The 26346-nt window shown below is 46.0% G+C and overlaps 1 protein-coding gene across 4 annotated transcripts in view; it reads left to right on the top strand.

Annotated features, from left to right (window-relative positions):
• The first annotated feature begins 341 nt into the window (after positions 1-341).
• SS18 (SS18 subunit of BAF chromatin remodeling complex) overlaps positions 342-26346 on the top strand; it is a 77138-nt gene continuing 51133 nt past the window's right edge. Inside the window, exons 1-3 of one of the 4 annotated variants that reach the window (XM_069731230.1) lie at positions 342-553; positions 4097-4173; positions 20510-20594. In XM_069731230.1, coding sequence (XP_069587331.1) covers positions 485-553; positions 4097-4173; positions 20510-20594 — 231 coding nt within the window. In that variant the 5' untranslated portion in view covers positions 342-484. The remainder of the gene's footprint in view (positions 554-4096; positions 4174-20509; positions 20595-26346) is intronic. The other 3 variants (XM_069731231.1, XM_069731233.1, XM_069731232.1) reach the window with 3 other exon arrangements.

The following is a 26346-nucleotide window of genomic DNA, read 5'->3' as shown; positions in this document are numbered from 1 at the left end:
ACACCTCATTTCTGCGCACAATGGTGCGGTCTCAGCCTCTCGGTTACTTTCAGTACTTGCTCTCCCCTGTGCCGGGACATACCAAGTCTTTGAGCGCCGTTCACTACGCAGAGCATTGTGGGGTCTCTGCACAGCGGAGCGTCTCACAACTCGTGATGGGGGTGCGGATTGCTTACAATGCAAGCTTTCGGCATTAGTGGCTTTCATGGTGGCGCCATACATTGGCAGGCTACATATACCTCCCAATAAACATTACGCCGTATTGAACACGTGTGTGTCCGGGTTCTGTTTGTAGGTTATCTCTGAGAATATTTGCTGTCCCCCCCCCCGACGTTGTCGCCTGTTGGTTCAGTCCAGGAGCGTGCTGGTGTGTTCGCGCGGTGAGGGGGTTGTGTTCCAGCCGTTGTGTCTCCGTGAGGCCTCCGGTGTCCGCACTTCCTCGTTCCTGCTCGCAGCCTGCGCTCTGCCGGAGCTTCCCAGCGCTATGTCGGTGGCCTTCGCAGCTCCTAGGCAGCGGGGGAAAGGCGAGATTACTCCGGCCGCCATACAGAAGGTAACAAAAGCGCCCGGGCAGACGGTGCCGCACACAGCGCCTCCATCGCTAGACGAGCTGTCTGTGGCTGGCAGCTGCACTGGGGCACTACCTCCCGGGAGCAGAGCTGCTGGCTATACTGTGCCTGGCATCCAGCGGGAAAGGACTCTGCTCAGGGTTGTTGATAGACCTCAGCCAATCAGAGGTTCCCATCAGTGGGATGATGGCAGCTCTTGTTCCTCCAAGGCCGGAGGAGCAGAAATGGGTCTGTCCCAAGCCAAGCCCAGTGACTATAAGGAGCCGCCATTTAGCACACTACATATGTAGCTCGCTGTCTTCCTGCTTAAAGGGAACCTGTCACCCCCAAATTGTATCTGAGCTAAGCCCACCGCCATCAGGGGCTTATCGACAGCATTCTGTAATGCTGTAGATAAGCCCCGATGTAACCTGAAAGATGAGAAATAAAGGTTAGATTATACTCGCCCAGGGGCGGTCCGGTCCGATGGACGTCGCAGTCCGGTCCGGCGCCTCCTATCTTCTAATGATGTCGTCCTCTTCTTGCCACGGCTCCTGAGCAGGCGTACTTTGTCCTGTTGAGGGCAGAGCAAAGTACTGCAGTGCGCAGGTGCTGGGAAAGGTCAGAGAGGCCCAGTGCCTGCGCACTGCAGTACTTTGCTCTGCCCTCAACAGGACAAAGTATGCTGGAGGCGCGACAGAAGTAAGGAAGAGGACGACATCATATGAGGATGGGAGGTGCCGGACCGGACCGCCCCTGGGTGAGCATAATATAACCTGTTTTTCTTATCTTTCAGGTTACATCTGGGGGCTTATCTACAGTATTATAGAATGCTGTAGATAAGCCCCTGATGCCGGTGGCCACAGCTTATATACAAAAAAGTAGGTGACAGATTCCCTTTAACACGATGGAGCCAGCGACAGATGCTCCAGCTCAGAGGAGAACATGGCCTGAGGCTGGATTCACAGCTACACGTAATGCGCCCCCCAGTGCCTGACATACCACATTGCTGTTGGGTTCCCAATTTCATCAGGGTTAAGAAACTGTCGAAGGGTACGTGTCCACGTTCAGGATGGCCGGCGGTTTGGACGGAGCGGCAAAATCGCTCCGCTCCCTTCTGGGGACGCGATGATGCCGGATGTGTTTATTGCACACATCCGGAATCATTGCACCCCACACATAGGGCCCTGTGTTATACCTTGCGGCGGCGCAGCATCGCCGCAAAGTAAACAGACATGCTGCGATCTAAAAAGACGCGCCGCATGTCCGGAATCGCAGGGCCGCCCGATGTGTGTTACCACGCATAGTGGAGACGGGATTTCATTAGATCCCCTCCACTATGCTGTAACATCTGGACGCTGCGTGTTTGACGCTGCGTCTCTATGCAGCATCAAACACGCAGCATTTCCTGAACGTGGAAACATACCCTTAGGCAAAGAGTGAACTCTTGCTAGCGCTGCTGTAAAGCTGCTTCAATCATTGTTTTTTTGCCAGTCCTGGCCCCCTGTGCTTCTCCTAGGCTACAGAGGCAGTTACCTAGCGGCATGGGAGTGCATGCAGTTGTAGGTCCGACTGGTCAGACTTTTGGAGCAGGGGAGTGGCGGCCTCCTGAAAATAGCAGGTGAAAGCCCCTTTATGGCTACTTTCACACTAGCGTCGGCCCGTCGCACCGATACATCCTGTGACAACGCAGCACAGCGGGGGCAGCGGATGCATTATTACAATGCATCCGCTGCCCCATTGTGAGTTGCGGGGAGGAGGGGGCGGACACAACGCACCAAAAAACATTACAAGCAACGTTTTTTGGTGCCGACGGTCCGACGCAACCGTCCCACGACAGTTGCGACGTGTGGCAATGCGTCGCTAATACAAGCCTATGGAGAAAAAACGCATCCTGCAGACAACTTTGCAGGATGCGTTTTTTCTGCAAAATGACGCATTGCGACGTGCATCGTACGACGCTAGTGTGAAAGTGGCCTATGCTGCGCACTCGATGAGTTTTTGCTGCATCATGAACATAGCATCGTAGGCTACTTTCACACTGGCGTTTTTTTTTAATACGTCGCAATGCGTCGTTTAGGGGAAAAAATGCATCCTGCAAAGTTGTTTGCAGGATGCGTTTTTGCCCCATAGAGTTACATTACCGACGCATTGCGATGTATTGACACACGTCGCAACCGTCGTGCGACGGTTGCGCCGTGTTGTGGCGGACCGCCGGGAGCAAAAAACGTTTTTTGCTGCCGACGGACCACTTTTTCCGACCGCGCTAGTGTGAAAGTAGCCTTACAGTTCCAGCAGAGTGGATGGAATTTAGAGAAATCTCCTGCACATTTTTAACACAGCGTAAACTGAAATCTGTAACATGTCCATTTCTCTAGCCAGTACGCTGAGTTTTATGTGCAGATTATCCCCATAGACTTGCATTAGTTGTGGAAAATCTGCAGGTAAAAAAAATAAAATGCATTCGTAGTGCGTTTCTGCTGCGGAAACACATGGAATCTGCACACGACTGTATCAAAGAGGCAATCCTCACGTGTTCAGCCTGTCTAGCAGCTGTAAGTCATGCAGCTGCGTCCACCTATACTAATTCTCCAGGCTCGCTGAATACTCGGAGACCACCCGAGCATGCTCGGGAAAACCTGAGCAACGAGCATACTTGCTCATCACTAGTAATTATGAAAAGTTATGTTTTATTTTTTCCCTTGCCCTGCTGAAATTTTATTGTACCTCATTTGAAGGTTTATTATGATCAGTTACATTTTCTGATTTTTTTTTTTTTTCTGCTGATGGTCATCATCTCCGCCACCAGCCTCTTGGCTGTATACTTTCATTTATATAGAGCGGGTGGCTTCTGGACAATGAGTGTGTCGCTACTTTTAACCACTTTAAGATTTCCGGATCCTAAAGTGGTAACAAAGCAGTAACATAAGATGGGACATGTGCACAGGACTGTCGCTTTAACATTGCTGTGCATTATGTTCATTTTATTGGGCACATTTTTTTCCAGCGGCCACTGGCATCTCTCCTATCTGTGCATTTCAGATTCTGTCTGGTTCCTTCTTCAGATCATTCACAGATATAACATGACATAATGTATGTAAAATTTAAAAAATATTGCAAACTATTATTAAACTTGTGAATTGAAACATGCCTAAAATTCTCTGTGCTGGGTGTTATGTCTGCATTTACTAATACAAAACGCCAGCGCAGGCATTCTACTGACAGCAAGGCATGCTGGGAGATTTCCGCTCCAAAGCCTTCCACTAGTGAATGCCTCTCTGGATTACTGTAGGTTATAGCCCAGAATCATTACAAGGCAACCTGCATTTCCATACTTATTTCAGTGTTTCTCTATAATTCATATCTTCAGCACAAGTAGAGGGATTGAGTCAACCTCTCTCTGCCCTATGGATGTCTGGAGGTATGGCCTGTCCACCACTAGGTGATTTATTTGCCAAAGAGGTTACCTTTATGAGACGACCACCTAAAAATAAGTAATTTCCCGCTCCTCTCTCCATGCTCCTATCCATTACTGTTTTTTATTACAGATGTTGGATGAGAATAATCACCTAATTCAGTGTATTATGGATTTCCAAAACAAAGGAAAGACCTCTGAATGTTCACAGTAAGTAGAGGAAATTCTATCCATTTGATGTATGACAATGTAAATGGTTTGTCTCATTTGAGCCGCCCTTATCTATTTGGTGGGTACCACGTAACACTACTTCTATGGGCAATGTGCGTCTGCTCCCCAAACATCAGCTTGTTAAAAGGGTTGTCCACTACTAGGACAGTCCCTTCTTAAACTAAATGTTCGGCCCCGATAAAATTAACCTATACTCTCCTCCCGTGCCGGCTTCGTTCCAGCAGGGCAGCACTCGTGGTCCCGGGGCTGTGGTGCCCAATCAGCGCTGGCATCACTGTCCTCGCCTCCTGTCGAACTGAATATGAAGAGCAAGTCAGAGATCAGCTGCAGCCCGGATTTTCGCTTCATGTTCGTCATACAAAGGCGGCAGACAGTGGCGCCGGTGCTGATTGGGCATCATGTATCATTCCACCGCATCACAGCTCCGGGACCTTGAGTGCCGACACAGCTGGAATGGAGCCGGCGTGGGAGGTGACTATAGGTTTGTTTGTTTTATGCGGTCCGAACATTTAGTTTAAGAAAGGGCTGTTCTAGTAGTGGACAACCCCTTTAAGTGTTCAACAACCAGCCCACTGGTGATACACGGCTCACTTTGACATTTTCATTTGCCCTTACATGAAATCCAATGTTATGGGAATTGACAATAGAAAAAACTGAGGAGACAGAAATTTCTTGCCGGATGTCCGGTCCCCATTATTTCTCTTCAGGCAGCATGAAAACCCATCTTGACCGTTTACTTTGACAGGTTTTTATGTCGAAATGCATTAAAGGGAAGCTGTCACCAGTTTTGTCATGTGTCACCTAAAGCTATAACCTTATTCAGCGCCTGTGCTGCATTCCATAAATGGTTTTATAACCCCCTGTCCTCCCCCAAAAACCTTTTAAAGTTCTGCCGCACCCTTATTTTAATCCTCTCTGTCTGGTCCGAGAGGTGTCCATTCTGGGCTCTCTACCCCTCCTTCCAACTACTGCTTGCCGTCCTCCTGCTTTGATTGACGTGGATAACTCCTTCTGCGTTATGCACGTAGCTGGGCGAAATCCCACGCCTTTGCAGAGAAATCGCTGCCTGTGCATTGCATTACATTACTGCAGGCTGAGCCGAAAACATCAGTGTGCATGCGCTGGCACACGTCTTTCCGGCTCATGTAATAGAACCCTGCTATGTGGATGACGTAGAAAATGTCATCCACTTCAATCAAAGCAGGCGGACGGCAAGCAGCAGCCAGGTGGAGGGGTACAGATCCCAGAATGGACGCCTCTCAAAACGGACCGGCAGGATTAACATACAGAGCAGGAGAACTTTGAGGCTATGTGCATATGTTGAGTATTTGCTTGCAGAAATTTCTGCAAGGTTTCTGCATCTCTTGGCAGGAAAAACTGCTTGCAAAAATGCAAGTTTTTGTACAGCAATGAAGGCTTTTTTGAGCTAAAGATGTTTAAAAAAAAAAAGTTTTGTGATGTAATTTCTTGGTTCAACACCACCTTTTTTCATGCTGATGCAGTGGCATCAGGGTAATGGCATAATGGCTTGGTGTCAGCAGCTGTCATTGACACCTAGGCTTAGTAATGAAAAGGTGTGAGCCCGACACCCTCATTAGTAAGCTGATAAGTAAACACACATACAAACCTACATACTAAAAATTGACATAGGGTACCCCTATAAAATCTAACCAGCAAAGGCTAGGCAGACAGCTGCGGGCTGATATTAATAGCCTAGGAAGGGGCCATGGATATTGGCCCCATCCCAGACTAAAAACATCAGCTTTCAGCCGCCCCAGAAAAGGTGCATCTATAAGATGTACCAAATCTGGCGCTTAGCCTCACTCTTCCCACTTGCCCTGTAGCGGTGGTAAGTGGGGTTCATATTTGTGGGGTTGATGTCATCTTTGTATTGTCAGGTGACATCAAGACCACAGGTTAGTTAAACAGAGGCATCTATAAGACACCTATCCATTTAGTAACCCCATAGTAATATTGCATAAAACCACACACCCAGAATAAAGTCCTTTATTTGAAATAATGAGACATGGACTTCTTTAATGAATCTTAATTAAACCATACTTACCGAACGCCTAGGCCACTGATGCCAACATCTCCTGCAACAAAAATAAAATAATAAACCACAATATTCCTCACCTGTCCGCAGAGAAGATAATCCTTAAAGGGAACCTGCCCCCCCCCCCCTCCTCCCCCAGGCATTTTTAACTAAAAGAGCCACCTTGTGCAGCAGTAATGCTGCATTCTGACAAGGTGGCTCTTTTACTTCTGGGTGCTGTAACTGCCGAAATAATCAGTTTTGTAATTTGTCCTAAATACCTGTCTTCAGTCCTGGAGGCAGGTCTTTCCCCCCGTGCTGCAGACGCCTCACAGCCGTCACTCAAATCTTCTTGGCGGCAGGCATCGCCTCCTCACCGCTGTTTTGAAATGAACCGGTGCCTGCTCTCTTTTCTCCTGCCTTGGGCAGGCGCAGTGAGCGCTGCCCGTCTGTCCTCATATGCAGTCTAGCTGACTGCGCCTGTGCAGCCGCCCTGCCTGTGAATCCCAGCCCCGCAGTGTCTTCTTATTTATTCATACTACGGGGCTGGGATTCACAGCAGGGCGTCTGCACAGGCGCAGTCAGCTGGACTGCATATGAGGACAGACGGGCAGCACTCACTGCGCCTGCCCAAGGCAGGAGAAAAGAGAGCAGGCACCGGTTCATTTCAAAACAGCGGTGAGGAGGCGATGCCCGCCGCCAAGAAGATTTGAGTGACGGGTGTGAGGCCCAAGGCAGGAGAAAAAGAGCGCAGGCGTCGGCTCATTTCAAAACAGTTGTGAGGACCCGGCGCCAAGAAGATTTGAGTGACGGCTGTGTGGCGTCTGCAGCAGGGGGGAAAGGCCTGCCTCCCTGACTGAAGAAAAGGTATTTAGGACAAATTACAAAACTGATTATTTCGGCAGTTACAGCACCCAGAATTAAAAGAGCCACCTTGTCAGAATGCAGCATTACTGCTGCACAAGGTGGCTCTTTTAGTTAAAAGCGCCTGGGGGGGTGACAGGTTCCCTTTAATGTCCCACGACGATCCTGATGACTTTGAGACCAGTCACTGATATGACTGCTCTCAAAGACAGCTGGCCATACACTGACAGGAGGTAATCGCCTCCACAGTGTATCACTGAGCTGCTGTGAGAGAGTTCACCGGAGTTCATCAGCTGATCAGCTCAGGTGATCTTCCTTACGGCACCACTGCTGTGTGGGAAAGTTCTCATGCCGCGGTGCTGTAAGTGAGGGCACAGGAGCTGATCAGCTGGTGAACTCCTGTGAACTGTTGCCCTATATACAAAAACCAACAGAAGAAAAAAAGCAGCATATAGTCCAAGTATAATGTAGAAAAAAACACTTTATTGATAGTTAAGCCAGATTAAAAACGACAGGGGGAAACAATCCCCATGCTACACTCAGCATGCACCTAAATGGACAGGAAATAGGTGCTTACAAAATAGAGAAATCCACAAAATAACCTGCATAGGCATTATACAATAATCAGAAGTTGTGTAAGGTACATATAATATGCCTAGATATATTGGATGCACGGGTCCAAAAGATGTCTAAAAACACATGCACAATACAGATAACTAATATACATACCGGTTAATGTGGCAGTATGTCACAGCGTGTACTTGGCACCTCACTCCTGTCCCCCCCGACGCGCGTTTCGGCTAAATGCCTTTCTCAAGGGGTACTGCAGTGTAATGCTGGGCTCAATATATAAAGGGGAAGGGGCACTAACTGGTGGGACTACACTTACAGAGCTGACCAATAGCTACACAATACCTTAATGGTCTGCTCCCGATACACCTGTACGCCACTCATCAGAGAACACATGGGGCCCCATGTGTCTCCACAGAGATAGCGTCATGAGAACAGGAGCAGATGAAATACCTCCAGGTTGCTATGCCGACGTGAGCGTCCCCACCTGCGCATATCGCGCCGAACGGCCATGTTAGTGAAGAAAGGAACCGCACTAAACGTTGCGGTCACATTAGGGAGGCCTGTCATGCGCAGTAGTGTCAGCGCGGCCATATTGGTAAAGGCCAGGAAGTAAATTGTACAGACTGCCATTGTTGTATAGCCGGACATTAGGGAGGCCTGTCATGCGCAGTAGTGTCGGCGCGGCCATATTGGTAAAGGCCAGGAAGTAAACTAACGCGGCGGCCATTTTGGTATAGCCGGACATGCGCCATAAAGACAGCGCGGCCATATTGGTACAGGCTGGAATAAAAAATGTACTGGCGGCCATTTTAATGTAGCCGGACATGCGCAAAGGAGAGAGCTAACCGGGCATATTGAAAACAACGGCCCTATGTCTACATAGGGGGCAAGATATCAAACGAGTACCTATACCCAGTATCAATGGAACAATATATTGCTATATGGCAGCCACCCACCACAAAAAACATAGATACATATACATAATACAAAGCAACCAATAAAACACACCCAACCCAGACACAGAACAACAACAGAATGGAGCTAATATCATAAGAGAACCAATACTGATATCAATCATGATGCATATCCCGGTTGCTGAAGCGATGAGAGAGTTACATATAGCTCGGAAAAAGATTAGACATAACACTCATCAGTGAATAATATTCCAAGTCCATGAAAACACCCCTTTGTACAGATGCATATATAGGGGAAAACTATATATTGAAAAAAGTATAGTCCAAGTGGATCCATAGCGTATATATATATAGTCCCAGTGTATCTTCGACCAACCTGGTCATATATGGCCCCCAAATTCATACACAGTCCTTCGGGATGGTAGACCTGCTCCCAGGTAAACAACCGAGTATTCGTCCTTCATGTGTCACAACTAATAATTATAAAAAGAAAAAAATACCCATTAAAATCACACTAAAATCAAATGCATGCGGAGAGATACATAGGAATACAGACAGCAGCCGGCGGACTACAAAAATGGGGCAAACGAGATATTTTCATTAAGACCCTCCGGGTGGATAGTTTGAAGACGCCATATCCATTGCGTCTCCATTTTAGCAAGCCGTTTAGATAATTGGCCACCCCTGATATTAATTTTTAGGGTATCAATTCCTCTAACCCTCAATAATGATGCATTGCATCCATGGAACTCCTTAAAATGCCTAGGCAGAGTTTTAAGTAAGGAGGCATCCGCGTGGCCACTGGCCGCCTGTATCCCCAGAACGTGTTCCCTCACACGGACCTTAAGTTGGCGGGTAGTCAGCCCCACATAAATAAGTCCACATGGGCAAGTTGCATAATAAATCACATATCGTGTTATACACGTAATATGTGATCTGATGGAATATGTTCTGACACCCTTAGAGTCCGTAAATGTGTCACAGGTATCCACGTTGGGGCAGGCGACACAGCGGCCACACGGACGACATCCAGGCCTAGGAGTAGATCTCTCCAAGAATGTTGGAGGATGTTGACTCACATAGTGACTTCGAACCAAACAGTCACGGAGGTTCCTGGCCCGCCTGAATGTCAGTAGAGGCCGGGATGGGAGGAATTTCCCGATAATCGAATCTACCTTTAAAATAGGCCATGCTTTTTCCAGTATATGGCGTACCTGATCGGATTGCAGGCTGAAAGTGGTGATAAATCTGGTTTTTTCATTAGCACCCACTGCGGAGCGTCTAGGGGGACCATATACCAAGCTGTCTCGAGATGTATGTTTTGCTCTCAGGTAGGCTCTTTTAATGGACCTCCCACTATAACCACGTTCCCTAAATCTGAGGCGAAGTTCCTCCGCTCGTTTTTCAAAATCTACCATATCAGAGCAGATACGCCTCAAGCGGAGGAACTGCCCCACCGGAATAGATTTTAACATGTGTTTAGGGTGTCCTGAGGTGGCATGTAACAGGGTATTTGTTGATGTTTTTTTGCGGAATATGTCTGTATTCAAAATGCCCCTACTGTCTCTCCTTATCGTGACGTCCAAAAAATCAATAGAATCAATATCTGACACAAACGTAAGATGAATATTCAGATCGTTGCTGTTCAGGAGAGACATAAATTGCGTAAGGTCAACGGATGTGCCCTGGCTTAACTATCAATAAAGTGTTTTTTTCTACATTATACTTGGACTATATGCTGCTTTTTTTCTTCTGTTGGTTTTTGGTCTATGCTTTGCAGTTAGTCCGTTATGGTCCTATTTTTGGTCCCACTTCTATTATATAAAAATGTACCCCACCTGGGTCAAATCATAATGTTGGTGACTTGGTATGTGTCCACTATAGTGTTTTGTTTACCCTATATACAGGTCCACTCACTGACCAAGATTGTGGACACCTGTGATGCTAGTTAGTGGACACACCTTGATTTAACATGTCCCTTTTGTCACATTATTTTCAGGGGTACCATCATTTCTGTAAAGGCCTATTTCATGAGTTTTATTTTTTTTTTTAAATTCTGTGGAAGCATGGTTGTAAAGCAATGTCTGACTTTCATTTGTTCATTTTCATAGATCTTTGATTTATTATTTTGTCAGATTCAAGTTATTTCTGTGACCATTGTGGGTTTTTCTGTCATTAAATGAGGGGTACCAACAATTTTGACCACGTGTGTATGTAATTATTTAACTTTTTTTTCTGTGAGCACAGGCGCTGGCTGATGAGACTACGTCTCCCATTAGCGGCACCTGCTGTCACTGTGGCAGTGTTTTTGTTTGTTTTTAGCAAAGTTTGGAATTTTTTTTCACCACTTAGATAAAAAAGAACCTAGCCATGTTTGGTATCTATGACCTCGTACTGACCTGGCGAATCATAATGGTAGGTCAGTTTTAGCATCTAGTGAACCTAGGAAAAAAGCCAAACAAAATACAAGTGTGGGTTTGCACTTTTTTTTGCAATTTCACGGCACTTGGAATTTTTTTCCTGTTTTCTAATGCACGACATGGTAAAATCAATGGTGTTCTTCAAAAGTACAACTCGTCCCGCAAAAAATAAGCCCTCACATGGCCATATTGACCGAAAAATAAAAAACTTATGGCTCTGGGAAGGAGGGGGAGTGAAAAACGAAAACGCAAAACCGAAAAAAGCTCCGGACGTTAACCCCTTCCCGGCCTGTGACACAGCGTATGCGTCATGAAAGTCGATGCCAATCCGACCTGTCACGCATATGCTGTGTCACAGAATGATCGCGTCCCTGCAGATCGGGTGAAAGGGTTAACTCCAATTTCACCCGATCTGCAAGGGCAGGGGGAGTGGTACTTTAGCCCAGTGGGGGTGGCTTTGCCCCCACGTGGCTACGATTGCTCTGATTGGCTGTTGAAAGTGCAACAGCCAATCAGAGCAATTTGTAATATTTCACCTATGAAAAGTGGTGAAATATTACAATCCAGCCATGGCCGATGCTGCAATATCATCGGCCATGGCTGGAAACCCTGATCTGACCCCCCCACCGCCACCGATCTCCTCCCCAGTCCTCCGTTCAGTGGTCCGCTCCCCTCCGTCCTCCTGTCCTCTCCCCCCCCCCCCCATCCTCCGATCCACACCCCCTGTCCTCCGATCCACCCCCCGTGCTCCCCCCCCCCCCTCATACTTACTGAGCCTCCCGGTGTCCGTCCGTCTACTCCGTGGGCACCGCCATCTTCCAAAATGGCGGGCGCATGCGTAGTGCGTAGCCGCTGAATCGGCCGGCAGATTTGTTCCATGTACATTTTGATGACTGTGATAGGTTTTATCACAGTGATCAAAATAAAAAAATAGTAAATTAAACCCCCCTTTATCACCCCCATAGGTAGGGACAATAATAAAATAAAGAATTTTTTTTTCTTTTTTCCACTAGGGTTAGGGTAAGGCTATGTGCACACGTACTCTGGTCCTCTGCAGATTTTTCTGCAGCGGATTTGATAAATGCGCAGTGCAAAACCGCTGCGGATTTACCGCTGTTTTTTTGCGGATTTCACTGCGGTTTTACAACTATGGTTTTCTATTGGAGCAGTTGTAAAACCGCTGCAGAATTTGCAGAAAGAAGTAACATGCTGCGGAATGTAAACCGCTGCGTTTCCGCGCAGCTTTTTCCACAGCATGTGCACAGCGTTTTTTGTTTCCCATAGGTTTATATTGAACTGTAAACTCATGGGAAACTGCTGCAGACCCGCAGCTGCGTAAACGCTGCGGATCCACAGCTTTTTCCGCAGCGTGTGCACATACCCTTAGAATTAGGCTATGTGCACATGGTGCGGATTTGGCTGCGGATCCGCAGCGGATTGGCTGCTGCGGATTCATAGCCGTTTTCCATCAGGTTTACAGTTTCATGTAAACCTATGGAAAACCAAATCCGCTGTGCCCGTGGTGCAGAAAATACCGCGTGGAAACGCTGCGTTGTATTTTCCGCAGCATGTCAATTCTTTGTGCGGATTCCGCAGCGTTTTACACCTGTTACTCAATAGGAATCCGCAGGTGAAATCCGCACAAAAAACACTGGAAGTCCGTGGTAAATCCGCAGGTAAAACGCAGTGCCTTTTACCTGCGGATTTTTCAAAAATGGTTCGGAAAAATCTCACACGAATCCGCAACGTGGGCACATAGCCTTAGAGTTAGGGTTGGAATTAGAGTTAGGTTTGGAATTAGGGGTTGGGGATAGGGTTGTGGATAGGGGTGTGTTGGGGTTAGGGATGTGGTTAGGGTTAGGGTTGGGATTAGGGTTATGGTTAGAGTTGGGATTAGGGTTAGGGGTGTGTTGGGGTTAGTGTTGGAGGTAGAATTGAGGGGTTTCCACTGTTTAGGCTCATCAGGGGTCTCCAAACGCAACATGGCGCCACCATTGATTCCAGCCAATCTTGCATTCAAAAAGTCAAATGGTGCTCCCTCCCTTCCGAGCCCCGACGTGCGCCCAAACAGGGGTTTACCCCCACATATGGGGTACCGGCATACTCGGGACAAACTGGGCAACAACTATTGGGATCCAATTTCTCTTCTTACCCTTGTGAAAATAAAATATTGCTTGCTAAATATCATTTTTGAGGAAAGAAAAATGATTTTTTATTTTCACGGCTCTGCGTTGTAAATTTCTGTGAAGCACTTGGGGGTTCAAAGTGCTCACCACATATCTAGATAAGTTTCTTGGGGGGGTCTAGTTTCCAAAATGGGGTCACTTGTGGGGGGTTTCTACTGCTTAGGCACATCAGGGGCTCTGCAAACGTAAAATGATGCCCGCAGACCATTCCATCAAAGTCTGCATTCCAAAACGTCACTACTTCCCTTCCGAGCCCCGACGTGCGACCAAACAGTGGTTCCCCCCCACATATGGGGTATCGGCAAACTCAGGACAAACTGGAGAACAACTTTTGGGGTCCAGTTTCTTCTGTTACTCTTGTGAAAATAAAAAATTGCAGGCTAAAAAATAATTTTTGGGGAAAGAAAAATGATTTTTCTTTCCACGGCTCTGCGTTATAAACTTCTGTGCAGAACTTGGGGGTTTAAAGTGGTCACCGTACATCTAGATTAGTTCCATGGGAGGTCTAGTTTCCAAAATGGGGTCACTTGTGGGGGAGCTCCAATGTTTAGGCACACAGGGGCTCTCCAAACGCGACATGGTGACCGCTAACGATTGGAGCTAATTTTTCATTCAAAAAGTCAAATGGCACTCCTTCCCTTCCGAGCCCTGCCGTGTGTACAAACAGTGGTTTACCCCCACATGTGAGGTATCAGTGTACTCAGGAGAAATTGCCCAATAAATTTTAGGATCCATTTTATCCTGTTGCCCATGTGGAAATGAACAAATTGAGGCTAAAAGATTTTTTTTTGTGAAAAAAAAGTACTTTTTCATTTTTACGGATCAATTTGTGAAGCACCTGGGGGTTCAAAGTGCTCACTATGCATCTAGATAAGTTCCTTGGGGGGTCTAGTCTCCAAAATGGGGTCACTTGTGGGGGAGCTCCAATGTTTAGGCACACAGGGGCTCTCCAAACGTGACATGGTGTCCGCTAAAGAGTGGAGCCAATTTTTAATTGAAAAAGTCAAATGGCGCTCCTTCCTTACCGAGCCTTGCCGTGTGCACAAACAGTGGTTCCCCCCCACATATGGGGTATCAGCGTACTCAGGACAAATTGTACAATAACTTTTGGGGTCCAGTTTCTCTTTTTACCCTTGGGAAAATAAAAAAAAATTTTGCAAAAAGATCATTTTTGTGACTAAAAAGTTAAATGTCCATTTTTTCCTTCCATGTTACTTCTGCTGCTGTGAAGCACCTGAAGGGTTAATAAACTTCTTGAATGTGGTTTTGAGCACCTTGAGGGGTGCAGTTTTTAGAATAAAGTCACTTCTGGGTATTTTCTTTCATATAGATCCCTCAAACTGACTTCAAATGTGAGGTGGTCCCTAAAAAAAATGGTTTTGTAAATTTTGCTGTAAAAATGACAAAACGCTGGTCAAATTTTAACCCTTATAACTTCCTAGCAAAAAGAAATTTTGTTTCCAAAATTGTGCTGATGTAAAGTAGACATGTGGGAAATGTTATTTATTAACTATTTTGTGTCACATAACTCTCTCGTTTAACAGAATAAAAATTCAAAATGTGAAAATTGTGAAATTTTAGCCAAATTTCAATTTTTTTCACAAATAAACGCAAAATTATCGACCTAAATTCACCACTAACGTGAAGCCCAATATGTCACGAAAAAAACAATCTCAGAACCGCTAGGATCCGTTGAAGCGTTCTTGAGTTATTACCTCATAAAGGGACACTGGTCAGAATTGCAAAAAAACGGCCAGGTCTTTAAGGTCAAAATAGGCTGGGTCATGAAAGGGTTAAAGGGGTTGTCTAATAGTGCACCATACCTGCTTAATCACCTCAGTGCCCCAATATCGAATACAAAACAATGGATACCCACCTTCCGCAGCAGCGCCATTCCTGCATGTTAACGCTGTTCTCCTCAGTGGATCACCTGACACTGCTGTCATGCGACCAGTATTGCCCTTTAGAGTGCACATCCGCGCTGACTGAAGAGTAAAGGTACCGTCACACTAGACGATATCGCTAGCGATCCGTGACGTTGCAGCGTCCTCGCTAGCGATATCGTCCAGTGTGACAGGCAGCAGCGATCAGGCCCCTGCTGGGAGATCGCTGGTCGGGGAAGAAAGTCCAGAACTTTATTTCGTCGCTGGACTCCCCGTAGACATCGCTGAATCGGCGTGTGTGACACCGATTCAGCGATGTCTTTGCTGGTAACCAGGGTAAACATCGGGTAACTAAGCGCAGGGCCGCGCTTAGTAACCCGATGTTTACCCTGGTTACCATCCTAAAAGTAAAAAAACAAACAGTACATACTTACCTAGCGCTGTCTGTCCTCCAGCGCTGTGCTCTGCTCTCCTCCTGCTCTGGCTCTGAGCGTCGGTCAGCCGGAAAGCAGAGCGGTGACGTCACCGCTCTGCTTTCTGGCTGCCCGGCGCTCACAGCCAGACCAGAGAAGCAGAGCGCCGAGGACAGACAGCGGTAGGTAAGTATGTAGCGTTTGTTTTTTTACTTTTTAGGATGGTAACCAGGGTAAACATCGGGTTACTAGGCGCGGCCCTGCGCTTAGTTACCCGATGTTTACCCTGGTTACCGGGGACCTCGGGATCGTTGGTCGCTGGAGAGCTGTCTGTGTGACAGCTCTCCAGCGACCAAACAGCGACGCTGCAGCGATCCGGATCGTTGTCGGTATCGCTGCAGCGTCGCTATGTGTGACGGTACCTTAATGGCTGCAGCTGATCAGCTTCTGCTGATTAGCTATCGTGACCTGCCGTTAATTTCTATGGGGCCCTGAATTGATTATTAATTCATTTCCAACATCTGACATGTTCTTAGTGGGAAGTGCGATCCCGCAAAGCGCCGTACTTGTACTGCACAATGATTTTGTTTGCTCACAAGTAGAGGTGGCAGCATCGTCGGCGGATGTCCTTTCTAAGTTATGGTTGACACCCTGCTATAACGGCTGCGATCGGTGCTTGCACTGATCACAGCCGCTTACCCAGTCAGTAGGGGGCTAGTAGGTCAATCACCTGCAGCAACGCTGGGAGAAGACTGATAACTAATGTACGTTGTCTCTGACACACCTGAGTGTTTTAGAGTAAAATATACCTGTCTGCAATCATACAGCCAAGTCCTGATTCATGCTGTCCATGGTTTGAAAGCATGAATCCGATGTCCGATTTGTCTTTAACTCGTATGGTGAATACCGTAGAAAAAGTTAAAAACTCACCCAAAGTATGACTCCATCTTACTGACACGCAAAAAATGGAATAAATATAATAAAAAAATTGTATGTAGAAATAGGAATATCACTGGACACACCATCTAGTCCGGCAAAAGTTACAGCTATTGGACCATGATTCTGCAATAACAAATTATTTGCTGTAAAAAAAAAAAAAAAAAAAAAGTTTAGTGTGCAACAGTTAGTAAAACATAAAAAAAAGTATTTAAATGTGGTATCGGTGAATCGCTTAAATAGTAAAAAAAAAAAAGGAAAAAAAACTATACTCATTTGGTATCTCCATGATCGTTAAAATGGACCACTAGTGCTTGAAGTTATAAAAGCTGCTCTCAAATAAGCACTAACTGCCTGCGTGCTTAAACATTCATGAAATAAATACACATAATGGTATGAGTGCGCTATTAAACTATATCGGACAATAGATCCAGACGGTGGTGCAACGTGAGCCACCAAGATCTTAAGTGCAAATATTGAAATGGTGTGGGAAAAATAGCTGCCTAATAGCAAGTCGCTCCTACTGTAGATGTGTTTCATTGTTGGGTAGGGATGTAAACGATTGTCTATTGTGGTTACCCGGATGGATAAATTGTGTGAATAAACTAATGAGGGTGAAAATTCAGTGTAAGGCTGCCGTCACACTAGCAGTATTTGGTCAGTATTTTACATCAGTATTTGTAAGCCAAAACCAGGAGTGGAACAATTAGAGGAAAAGTATAATAGAAACATATGCACCACTTCTGCATTTATCACCCACTCCTGGTTTTGGCTACAAATACTGATGTAAAATACTGACCAAATACTGATAGTGTGACGGCAGCCTAAGGGTACCGTCACACTCAGCGACGCTGCAGCGTTACCGACAACGATGTCGATCGCTGCAGCGTCGCTGTTTGGTCGCTGGAGAGCTGTCACACAGACAGCTCTCAAGTGACCAACGATCCCGAGGTCCCCGGTAACCAGGGTAAACATCGGGTTACAAAGCGCAGGGCCGCGCTTAGTAACCCGATGTTTACCCTGGTTACCAGCGTAAACGTTAAAAAAAAAAAACAAAAACACTACATACTTACCTTCTGCTGTCTGTCCTCCGGCGCTCTGCTTTCCTCTGCACTGTCAGCGCCGGTCAGCCGGAAAGCAGAGCGGTGACGTCACCGCTCTGCTTTCCGGCTGGCCGGCGCTGACACAGGATGCAGGAGGAGTGCAGAGAAGCACAGCACCGGGGACAGACAGCTGAAGGTAAGTATGTAGTGTTTGTTTTTTTTAATGTTTACGCTGGTAACCAGGGTAAATATCGGGTTACTAAGCGCGGCCCTGCGCTTAGTAACCCGATGTTTACCCTGGTTACCAGTGAAGACATCGCTGAATCGGCGTCACGCACGCCGATTCAGCGATGTCAGCAGGAGATCCAGCGACGAAAGAAAGTTTCAAACGATCTGCTACGACGTACGATTCTCAGCGAGATCATAACAATATCGCTGGAACGTCACGGATCGTGCCGTCCTAGCGATCAAAGTGCCACTGTGTGACGGTACCCTAAGTGTAAGGAATTCCAACTTGCCGAACCCCCGGCCAATGGTGTGCAGTGCATTGGCTCGTGAATTTTACACCAATCCTTTGTCATTAGTCTATTTTGTTTTAGATCAGTGGTCCCCAACCTGTAGCTCGGGAGTCAGATGTGGCCCTTGGTCCCATGAATTGTGGCTCGCAGCTGTCTGCCAGCTTGGTGCATTAGCTCCAGGTCTAGCAAACAGCACAGCTCAACATGGTGAATCTTGAGAATAGCCCTGCACCAAGGAGCAGATCTGGATGTGCATATATTAGTCTTAGGGGTTTATAGATAACATATATACTCGAGTATAAGCTGAGACCCCTAATTTTGCCACAAAGAACTGGGAAAACTTATTGACTCAAGTATAAGCCTAGGGTGGGAAATGCAGCAGCTACTGGTAAATTTCAAAAATAAAAATAGATACCTATAAAAGTAAAATTAATTGAGACATCAGTAGGTTAAGTGTTTTTGAATATCCATATTGAATCAGGAGCCCCATATAATGCTCCATACAGTGCATGATGGGCCCCATAAGATGCCCCATATAATGCTCCATACATTTCATGATGGGCCCCATAAGATGCTCCATACAAAAAATATGCCCCATATAATGCTGCACAAAGGTTAATAATGGCCCCATATGCTGCTCCATAAAGGTTGATGGCCCCATAAGATGCTCGATAAAGGTTGACGGCCCCATAAGATGCTCCATATAATGCTCCATAAAGGTTGATGGCCTCATAAGATTCTCCATAGAATAATATGCCCCATATGCTGCTCCATAAGTTGACGACCCCATAAAATGCTCCATAAAGGTTGATGGCCCCATAAGATGCTCTATAGAATAATATGGCCCATATGCTGCTGCGATTAAAAAAAAAGCACATTCTCACCTCTCGTCGCTGGGGGAGAGGTGTCGGTGTCCTGAGCAGGCGGGGACACCGGCGCGCTATGGGGGCCAGGTGCCGGAGTCACTGCTGGCTCAGGCCCCCGACACTTGCGATATTCACCTGTCCCTGTTCCACTGCCGCGCGCCGCTGTGTCTTCCGGGTCTCTGCAGTTATTGGTCAGGCAGAGGGTGCGCACTAAACACGTCATTGCGTCCTCTGATCTGAACATCACAGCCAGAGAACGAGGAAGACAGTGCCCGGCGGTGGAATGGGGACAGGTGAATATCGCATTGCTCACCCCATCCTCGTGCGGTCTCTGCTTCTCCGATGGTCACCGGCAGCTTGATCCTGTGTTCAGCGGTCACATGGTACCGCTCATTAAAGTAATGAATATGCGCTTCACGCCTATGGGAGTGGAGTCATGTCCATATTTTCTCTTTTTTTTTTTTGAGCGGTACCATGTGACTAGAAGATCTGCCGGCGCCAGAGACCATCTGAGAAGCAGGGATCTGCAGAGACCGAATCAAGAGGGGGTGAGTATGATGTGACAGCCGCCCCCTCCCGGGACAATGACTCGAGTATAAGCCGAGAGGGGCACTTTCAGCCTTAAAAAAAAATTGTATATACGGCAATTTAAGTATGGTACGCTGGAGACCGGATGATAGTACCTGTCAGAGGAGGTGCTAGAAGCGGCAGTGTGTTTGGAGTGCTTGATGTAAGAATACTGAATGGGGTATGGGGGGAACCCCTTGATCTTGGTATTCTGCTTCCGGGTGAGTTTTGTGGAAAAGCTTTGGTTATCATTATACCGGAAATGGGGGGCTTTGGTTGCCTCTCCTGTGTGGGGGTGGGAGCTTTATGTGGCTCATGACCCTCTCTAATAGCTGAATGTGGCTCTAAAGGTCAGAAAGGTTGGGGACCATTGCTGTAGAGCTTGCAGGAACAAGCTCTGCATTCAGCAGTGCTTTGATGGCTTCACTTTGAATCGCTAAAATGGGTCACTTGTGGTTTTGAGTCTGTTTGAACTTGAGATTGTGATATCGAGTGGCTCCATCAGGACAATATCTATGAATAAACGTGACTCGGGCCCTTATCAAAACATTCCTAAATGCAGTCTGTACCTAGCCTAACATTCTTGGCATTTTTTGGACATTTTCTGGTATCACTTAGTTGCTACTTTAATTCAGAGGAATGGCACAATGCAGTTCTAAGAAAAGATGGTCCAGGATGATTACACTACTCTGACAATCCCTTTTTCAGTCACTGTGTTAGCACAGCTAAAACACCTAAACTCACCTCTTGTGCCGACTCTGTTCCAGCGTTGTTCTGCAGCTGTAACTCCCACTTCCGCCAGATGGCTGAATGGAGGGGACATTGAAGTGGCCCCTGATCGGCTGCAGGAATCGCATGACATAATGTCACGCGGGCCCCGGGAACAACGCCTGCCCCGTAGATGAGTTTATAGGTTATCATTTTACTTAGGAAACCTACTGATTTATAAGAAGTTGTCTGAGTAGTGGACAACCCCTTTAATGGAAATGTTTACTGAACAGACCTGTCCAAACGCTTCTATTTCTATAGTTTTGAAATGTATTAATGAATTTTCCTATTCGTTTTCCTGTAATTTAAACTTTCTTTGCTTTCTATAGGTATCAACAGATGTTGCACACGAATCTAGTTTACTTGGCAACAATAGCAGACTCAAATCAGAATATGCAACCTTTATTACCAGCAGTAAGTAGAGAATATAATGGCATTGCATGGTCGTGAAATGTATTATTTTTATTTATTTTTTATTTTCAGCGCTCCAATGATTCTATGGTGCTGTACATGTAAAAGTTAATTATTTCAGTGTTGAAAAAAAACTTTAAAGGGAATCTGTCACCTCAATTTTGCCCTATAAGCTGCGGCCACTGCCATTAGGGGCCTATGTACAGCTTTCTATAATGCTGTAGATAAGCCCCTGATGTAACCTGAAAGATGAGAAAAACAGGTTAGATTATACTCACCCAGGGGCGGTCCGGTCTGATGGGCGTTGCGGTCTGGGTCCGGCGCCTCCCAACTTCATCAGATGACGTCCTCTTCTTGTATTCACGCCGCGGCTCCGGCGCAGGCATACTTTATCTGCCCTGTTGAGGGCAGAGCGAAGTACTGCAGTGCGCAGGCGCCGGGAAAGGTCAGAGAGGCTCGGTGCCTGCGCACTGCAGTACTTTGGTCTGCCCTCAACAGGACAGATAAAGTACACCTGCGCCGGAGTCGCGACAGGAAGTAAAGAAGAGGACGTCATCGTATGAAGATGGGAGGCGCCGGACCGCGACAGGAAGCAAAGAAGAGGACGTCATCGTATGAAGATGGGAGGCCCCGGACCCAGACCGCGAAGCCCATCAGACCTGACCGCCCCTGGGTGAGTAAAATCTAACCTCTTTTTCTTCTCTTTCAGGTTACATCGGGGGCTTATCTACAGCATTACAGAATGCTGTAGATAAGCCCCTGATGGCGGTGTCCTTAGCTTATAGGCGGAAAATGGGGTGATAGATTCCCTTAAATTTGTAGGAGAAAACAAAGCCATTTTCTGAGATGCGTAACTAATTTTTTTGACTCATGTAGCGGTGTGAGGGAATGTTTTGCACCCCTTGAGCTTATGCTTTTATGTTACCAGTAATTTGGAGATACAAATTACATTTTGATGGCTGTTTATTAATTTTTTTTTATTTCAGTGACTGAAAAGTGGCAATTCTAGTTTTCTTATTTAGTCCCCCCCACCCTTTTCAGTATTTTATTTAGGGTTTACATTTTTTGTTTTGATCTGATTTTTATTGGGACAAAACTTAACCCCTTCACCGTATTAGTACGGCGCATGTCATGTCTCCCCCTTTGATGTGGGTTCCGGCGGTGAGCCTACATCAAAGTCGCGACATGTCAGCTGTTTTGTACAGCTGACATGCGCGCGCAATAGCGGCGGGTGAAATCGCGATTCACCCTCCGCTGTTAACCTGTTAAATGCCGCTGACAGCGGCATTTAACTACCGCTGACAGCGGCATTTAACTACCGCTTCCGGCCGCGCAGCCGGAAATGAGCACATCGCCGACCACCGTCACATGATCGGGGGTCAGCGATGGGTCAGGCCAGTAACCATAGAGGTCCTTGAGACCTCTATGGTTACTGATGCCGGCCTGCTATGAGCGCCCCCCTGTGGTCGGCGCTCATAGCACACCTGCATTTCAGCTACATAGGAGCGATCTGATGATCGCTGCTATGTAGCTGAGCCGATCCAGTTGTGCCAGCTTCTAGCCTCCCATGGAGGATATTGAAGCATGGCACAAGTTGAAAACAAAATATTTTTAAGAATATGAAAAAAATAAAAAAAATATAAAAGTTTAAATCACCCCCCTTTCGCCCCATCCTTAATAAAACATAAAAAAAAAAAATAAAACCTACACATATTTGGTATCGCCGCGTTCAGAATTGCCCGATCTATCAATAAAAAAAAAAAGCATTAACCTGATTGCTAAACAGCGTAGCGAGAAAAAAAAAAATTGAAACGCCAGAATTACTTTTTTTTGAGTCCCCACAACATTGCATTAAAATGCAATAACGGGCGATCAAAAGAACATATCTGCACGAAAGTGGTATCAATAAAAATGCCAGCTCGGCAAGCAAAAAATAAGCCCTCACCGACCCCAGATCACGAAAAATGGAGACGCTATGGGTATCGGAAAATGGCGCTTTTTTTTTTTTTAAACAAAGTTTTAAATTTTTTTTTCACCGCTTAGATAAAAAATAACCTTTACATATTAGGTGTGTATGAAATCCTAATGACCTGGAGAATCATAATATCAGGTCAGTTTTAGCATTTAGTGACGCTAGAAAAATAGCCAAACAAGTGTGGGATTGCACTTCTTTTTTTTGCAATTTCACCACACTTTTTCCCGTTTTCTAGTACAAGACATGGTAAAACCAATGGTGTCGTTCAAAATTACAACTCGTCCCGCAAAAAATAAGCCCTCACATGACCATATTGATGGAAAAATAAAAAAGTTATGGCTCTGGGAAGGAGGGGAGCGAAAAACGAAAACTCAAAAACAAAAAAGGGCCGCGGCTGGAAAGGGTTAAACCTGTCTTTTGATCGCTTGTCCTATAAACTCCCATACCACAGTATTGGAGTATGCATTGACCACAGGGATGTACTATTGAGCTCAGGAGGACCAAAATGGCAGTTATAGAGGCCTTAAATGGCTGCCATGTTAATCCACTGGTTCCTCTGTACCCCACTTTGGGGGGTGCTTGGAAGTCGGTGCACACGGACAATTGCATCATTTTAAGTGCTGATGTCAGAGATGGACAACAGCATTTAAATGGTTAATCTAAATTTTGTTTCAAAAATTGTGCTGATGTAAAGCAGACATGGGAAATGTTATTTGTTAACTATTTTGTGTGACTTATTTCTCAGATTTTTTGGAGTACTGCTGTTTGAGGTGTAATGACGCCTTGCTGTTATCTCACTGCAGGCAAAGTACAAATTGAGCACTGCAGACATGTGTGACTACTGACAGTTTGAGCTTAGTGCCAGGCACGCACGCATATTTTTCGGTCTCTAGGACACACCTTGGTTTTAGAGGAGGAAAATGAGGGTGGAGGGGGAATTGAAGCAAAAAAATGTAGTCATGATACACTTTTATTGGGTGGGGCTTGCAGCTGACCCTGTTATAGGGATATTGTCCCCCAATTCTGTACTAATTTCCCCATCCTGGTATACATGGTCCCCTCGCCCCCATCCTGGTATACAGTGAAGGAAACAATTATTTGATCCCTTGCAGATTTTGTAAGTTTGCCCATTGAAAAAGACATGAACAGTCTATAATTTTAAGGGTAGGTTAATTTTAACATTGAGATATAGAATTTCAAAAACAATATCCAGAAAATCACATTGTATAAATAATATACATTGATTTGCATTTTGCTGTGAGAAATAAGTATTTGATCCCTCTGGCAAACAAGACCATAATACTTGGTGGCAAAACCCTTGTTGGCAAGCACAGCAGTCAGACATTTTTTGTAGTTGATGATGAGGTTTGCACATATGTCAGGAGGAATTTTGGTCCTCTCCTCTTTGCAGATTATCTCTAAATCAATAAGATTTTGAGGCTGTCGCTTGGCAACTCGGAGCTTCATTTGCTTCCATAAGTTTTCTATGGGATTAAGGTCTGGATACTGGCTAGGCCACTCCATGATCTTAATGTGTTTCTTTTTGAGCCACTCCTTTGATGCCTTGGCTGTATGTTTTGGGTCATTGTCTTGCTGGAAGACCCATCCACGACCCATTTTAATGTCCTGGTGGAAAGAAGGAGGTTGTCACTCAGGATTGTACGGTACATGGCTCCATCCATTCTCCCATTGATGCGGTGAAGTAGTCCAGTGCCCTTAACAGAGAAACACCCCCAAAACAATGTTTCCACCTCCATGCTTGACAGTGGGGATGGTGTTCTTTGGGTCATAGGCAGCATTTCTCTTCCTCCAAACACAGCGAATTGAGTTAGTGCCAAAGACCTGGCTCCTCTGACCACAGCACCTTCTCCCAATCACTCACAGAAGCATCCAGGTGTTCATTGGCAAACTTCAGACGTGCCGGCACATGTCGCTTCTTCAGCAGGGGGACCTTGAAGGCACTGCAGGATTTTAAACCTTTACTGCGTAATGGGTTAGCAATGGTTTTCTTGGTGACTGTGGTCCCAGCTGCCATGAGGTCATTAACAAGTTCCCCCATGTAGTTTTAGGCTGATTTCTCACCTTCCTCATGATCAAGGATACCCCACGAGGTGAGATGCCCTAGATTGATGTTGATTGACAGTCATTTTGTATTTCTTCCATTTTCTTACTACTGCACCAACAGTTGTCTCCTTCTCACCCAGCGTCTTACTTACGGTTTTGTAGCCAATTCTAGCCTTGTGCAGGTCTATGATCTTGTCCCTGACATCCTTATAAAGCTCTTTGATCTTGCCTATGTTGTAGAGCAGTGATGGCGAACCTTTTAGAGACCGAGTGCTGAAATGGCAACCCAAAACCCACTTATTTATCAGAAAGTGCCAATACGGCAATTTAACATCCCATCATAGACCTGCAAAATAACACACACGCGCACACGACAGGCGGCATGAAAAGTCACCGAGGGCCGCAGGTTCCCCACCCCTGGTTTAAATGTATTAGCGTCTAAAAGACGCAAATACATTTGAACATCGGAAGGGAGTGGAGTGTGTGGAGGTTCGCCATCACTGTTGTAGAGGTTAGAGTCTGACTGATTGAGTCTGTAGACAGGAGTCTTTTATAAAGGTGACTATGTAAGACCAGGTTCACATTAGCATTTCTGTGCGCAGCGTGTGATCCGCATAAATCTGCAAGCGTCATGTGTACATAACTTTAAACATGCTGTACGCAGAGAAATGCTTTTACATGCAGATGAATATACATGCGTCATTTCACGGTGTGCTGCGGTTTGCGGCGAACGCAACATGTTGCATCTCATGAGGCGTCAAATATTGCACAATCTGTTATGATCTGGTGGCCTAGGAGCAGCATGAGACGGACTCTGGAGAAGGTGGTCCCTGTACTGACCGCAAACCCTGAACCTAGAAGCGCAACTAGAAGTAGCCGTGGGGGGTACCTAACACTACCTAGACCCCTCGGCACAGCCTAAGATCTAACTACCCCTAAAGACAGAAACAGGAAACCTATCTTGCCTCAGAGAAAATCCCCAAAGGATAGATAGCCCCCCACAAATATTGACTGTGAGAGGAGAGGGAAATAACATACGCAGATATGAAATCAGATTTTAGCATAGGAGGCCATACTAGCTAAAAAGAAAGAATAGAACAGAGTACTATGCGGTCAGTATAAAAACACTAGAAAATATCCACCGCAGAAAATACGGATCACCACATCTGACTAAAGACATGGGGGTATATCTGCATCTCCAGAGAAATAGCTAGGCTGCAAAAAATCCTTCACAGACTAAGCTGGACAAGACAAAAACATAAAAATGCACAGAACTATAAGGTCCACAGCAGGTGGACAGCAAAAACAAAGCCAGGACTTATCTTTGTAGAAAAGCACAGAAGGCCACCAGATCATAACAGATTGTGCAATATTTGACGCCTCATGAGATGCAACATGTTGCGTTCGCCGCAAACCGCAGCACACCGTGAAATGACGCATGTATATTCATCTGCATGTAAAAGCATTTCCCTGCGTACAGCATGTTTAAAGTTATGTACACATGACGCTTGCAGATTTATGCGGATCACACGCTGCGCACAGAAATGCTAATGTGAACCTGGTCTTACATAGTCACCTTTATAAAAGACTCCTGTCTACAGACTCAATCAGTCAGACTCTAACCTCTACAACAGTGATGGCGAACCTCCACACACTCCACTCCCTTCCGATGTTCAAATGTATTTGCGTCTTTTAGACGCTAATACATTTAAACCA

The sequence above is a fragment of the Ranitomeya imitator genome, chromosome 6 (genome assembly GCF_032444005.1).
Source record: "Ranitomeya imitator isolate aRanImi1 chromosome 6, aRanImi1.pri, whole genome shotgun sequence".
In the NCBI taxonomy this organism is placed as follows: domain Eukaryota; kingdom Metazoa; phylum Chordata; class Amphibia; order Anura; family Dendrobatidae; genus Ranitomeya; species Ranitomeya imitator.
This window is presented reverse-complemented; position numbering and strand designations above follow the sequence as displayed.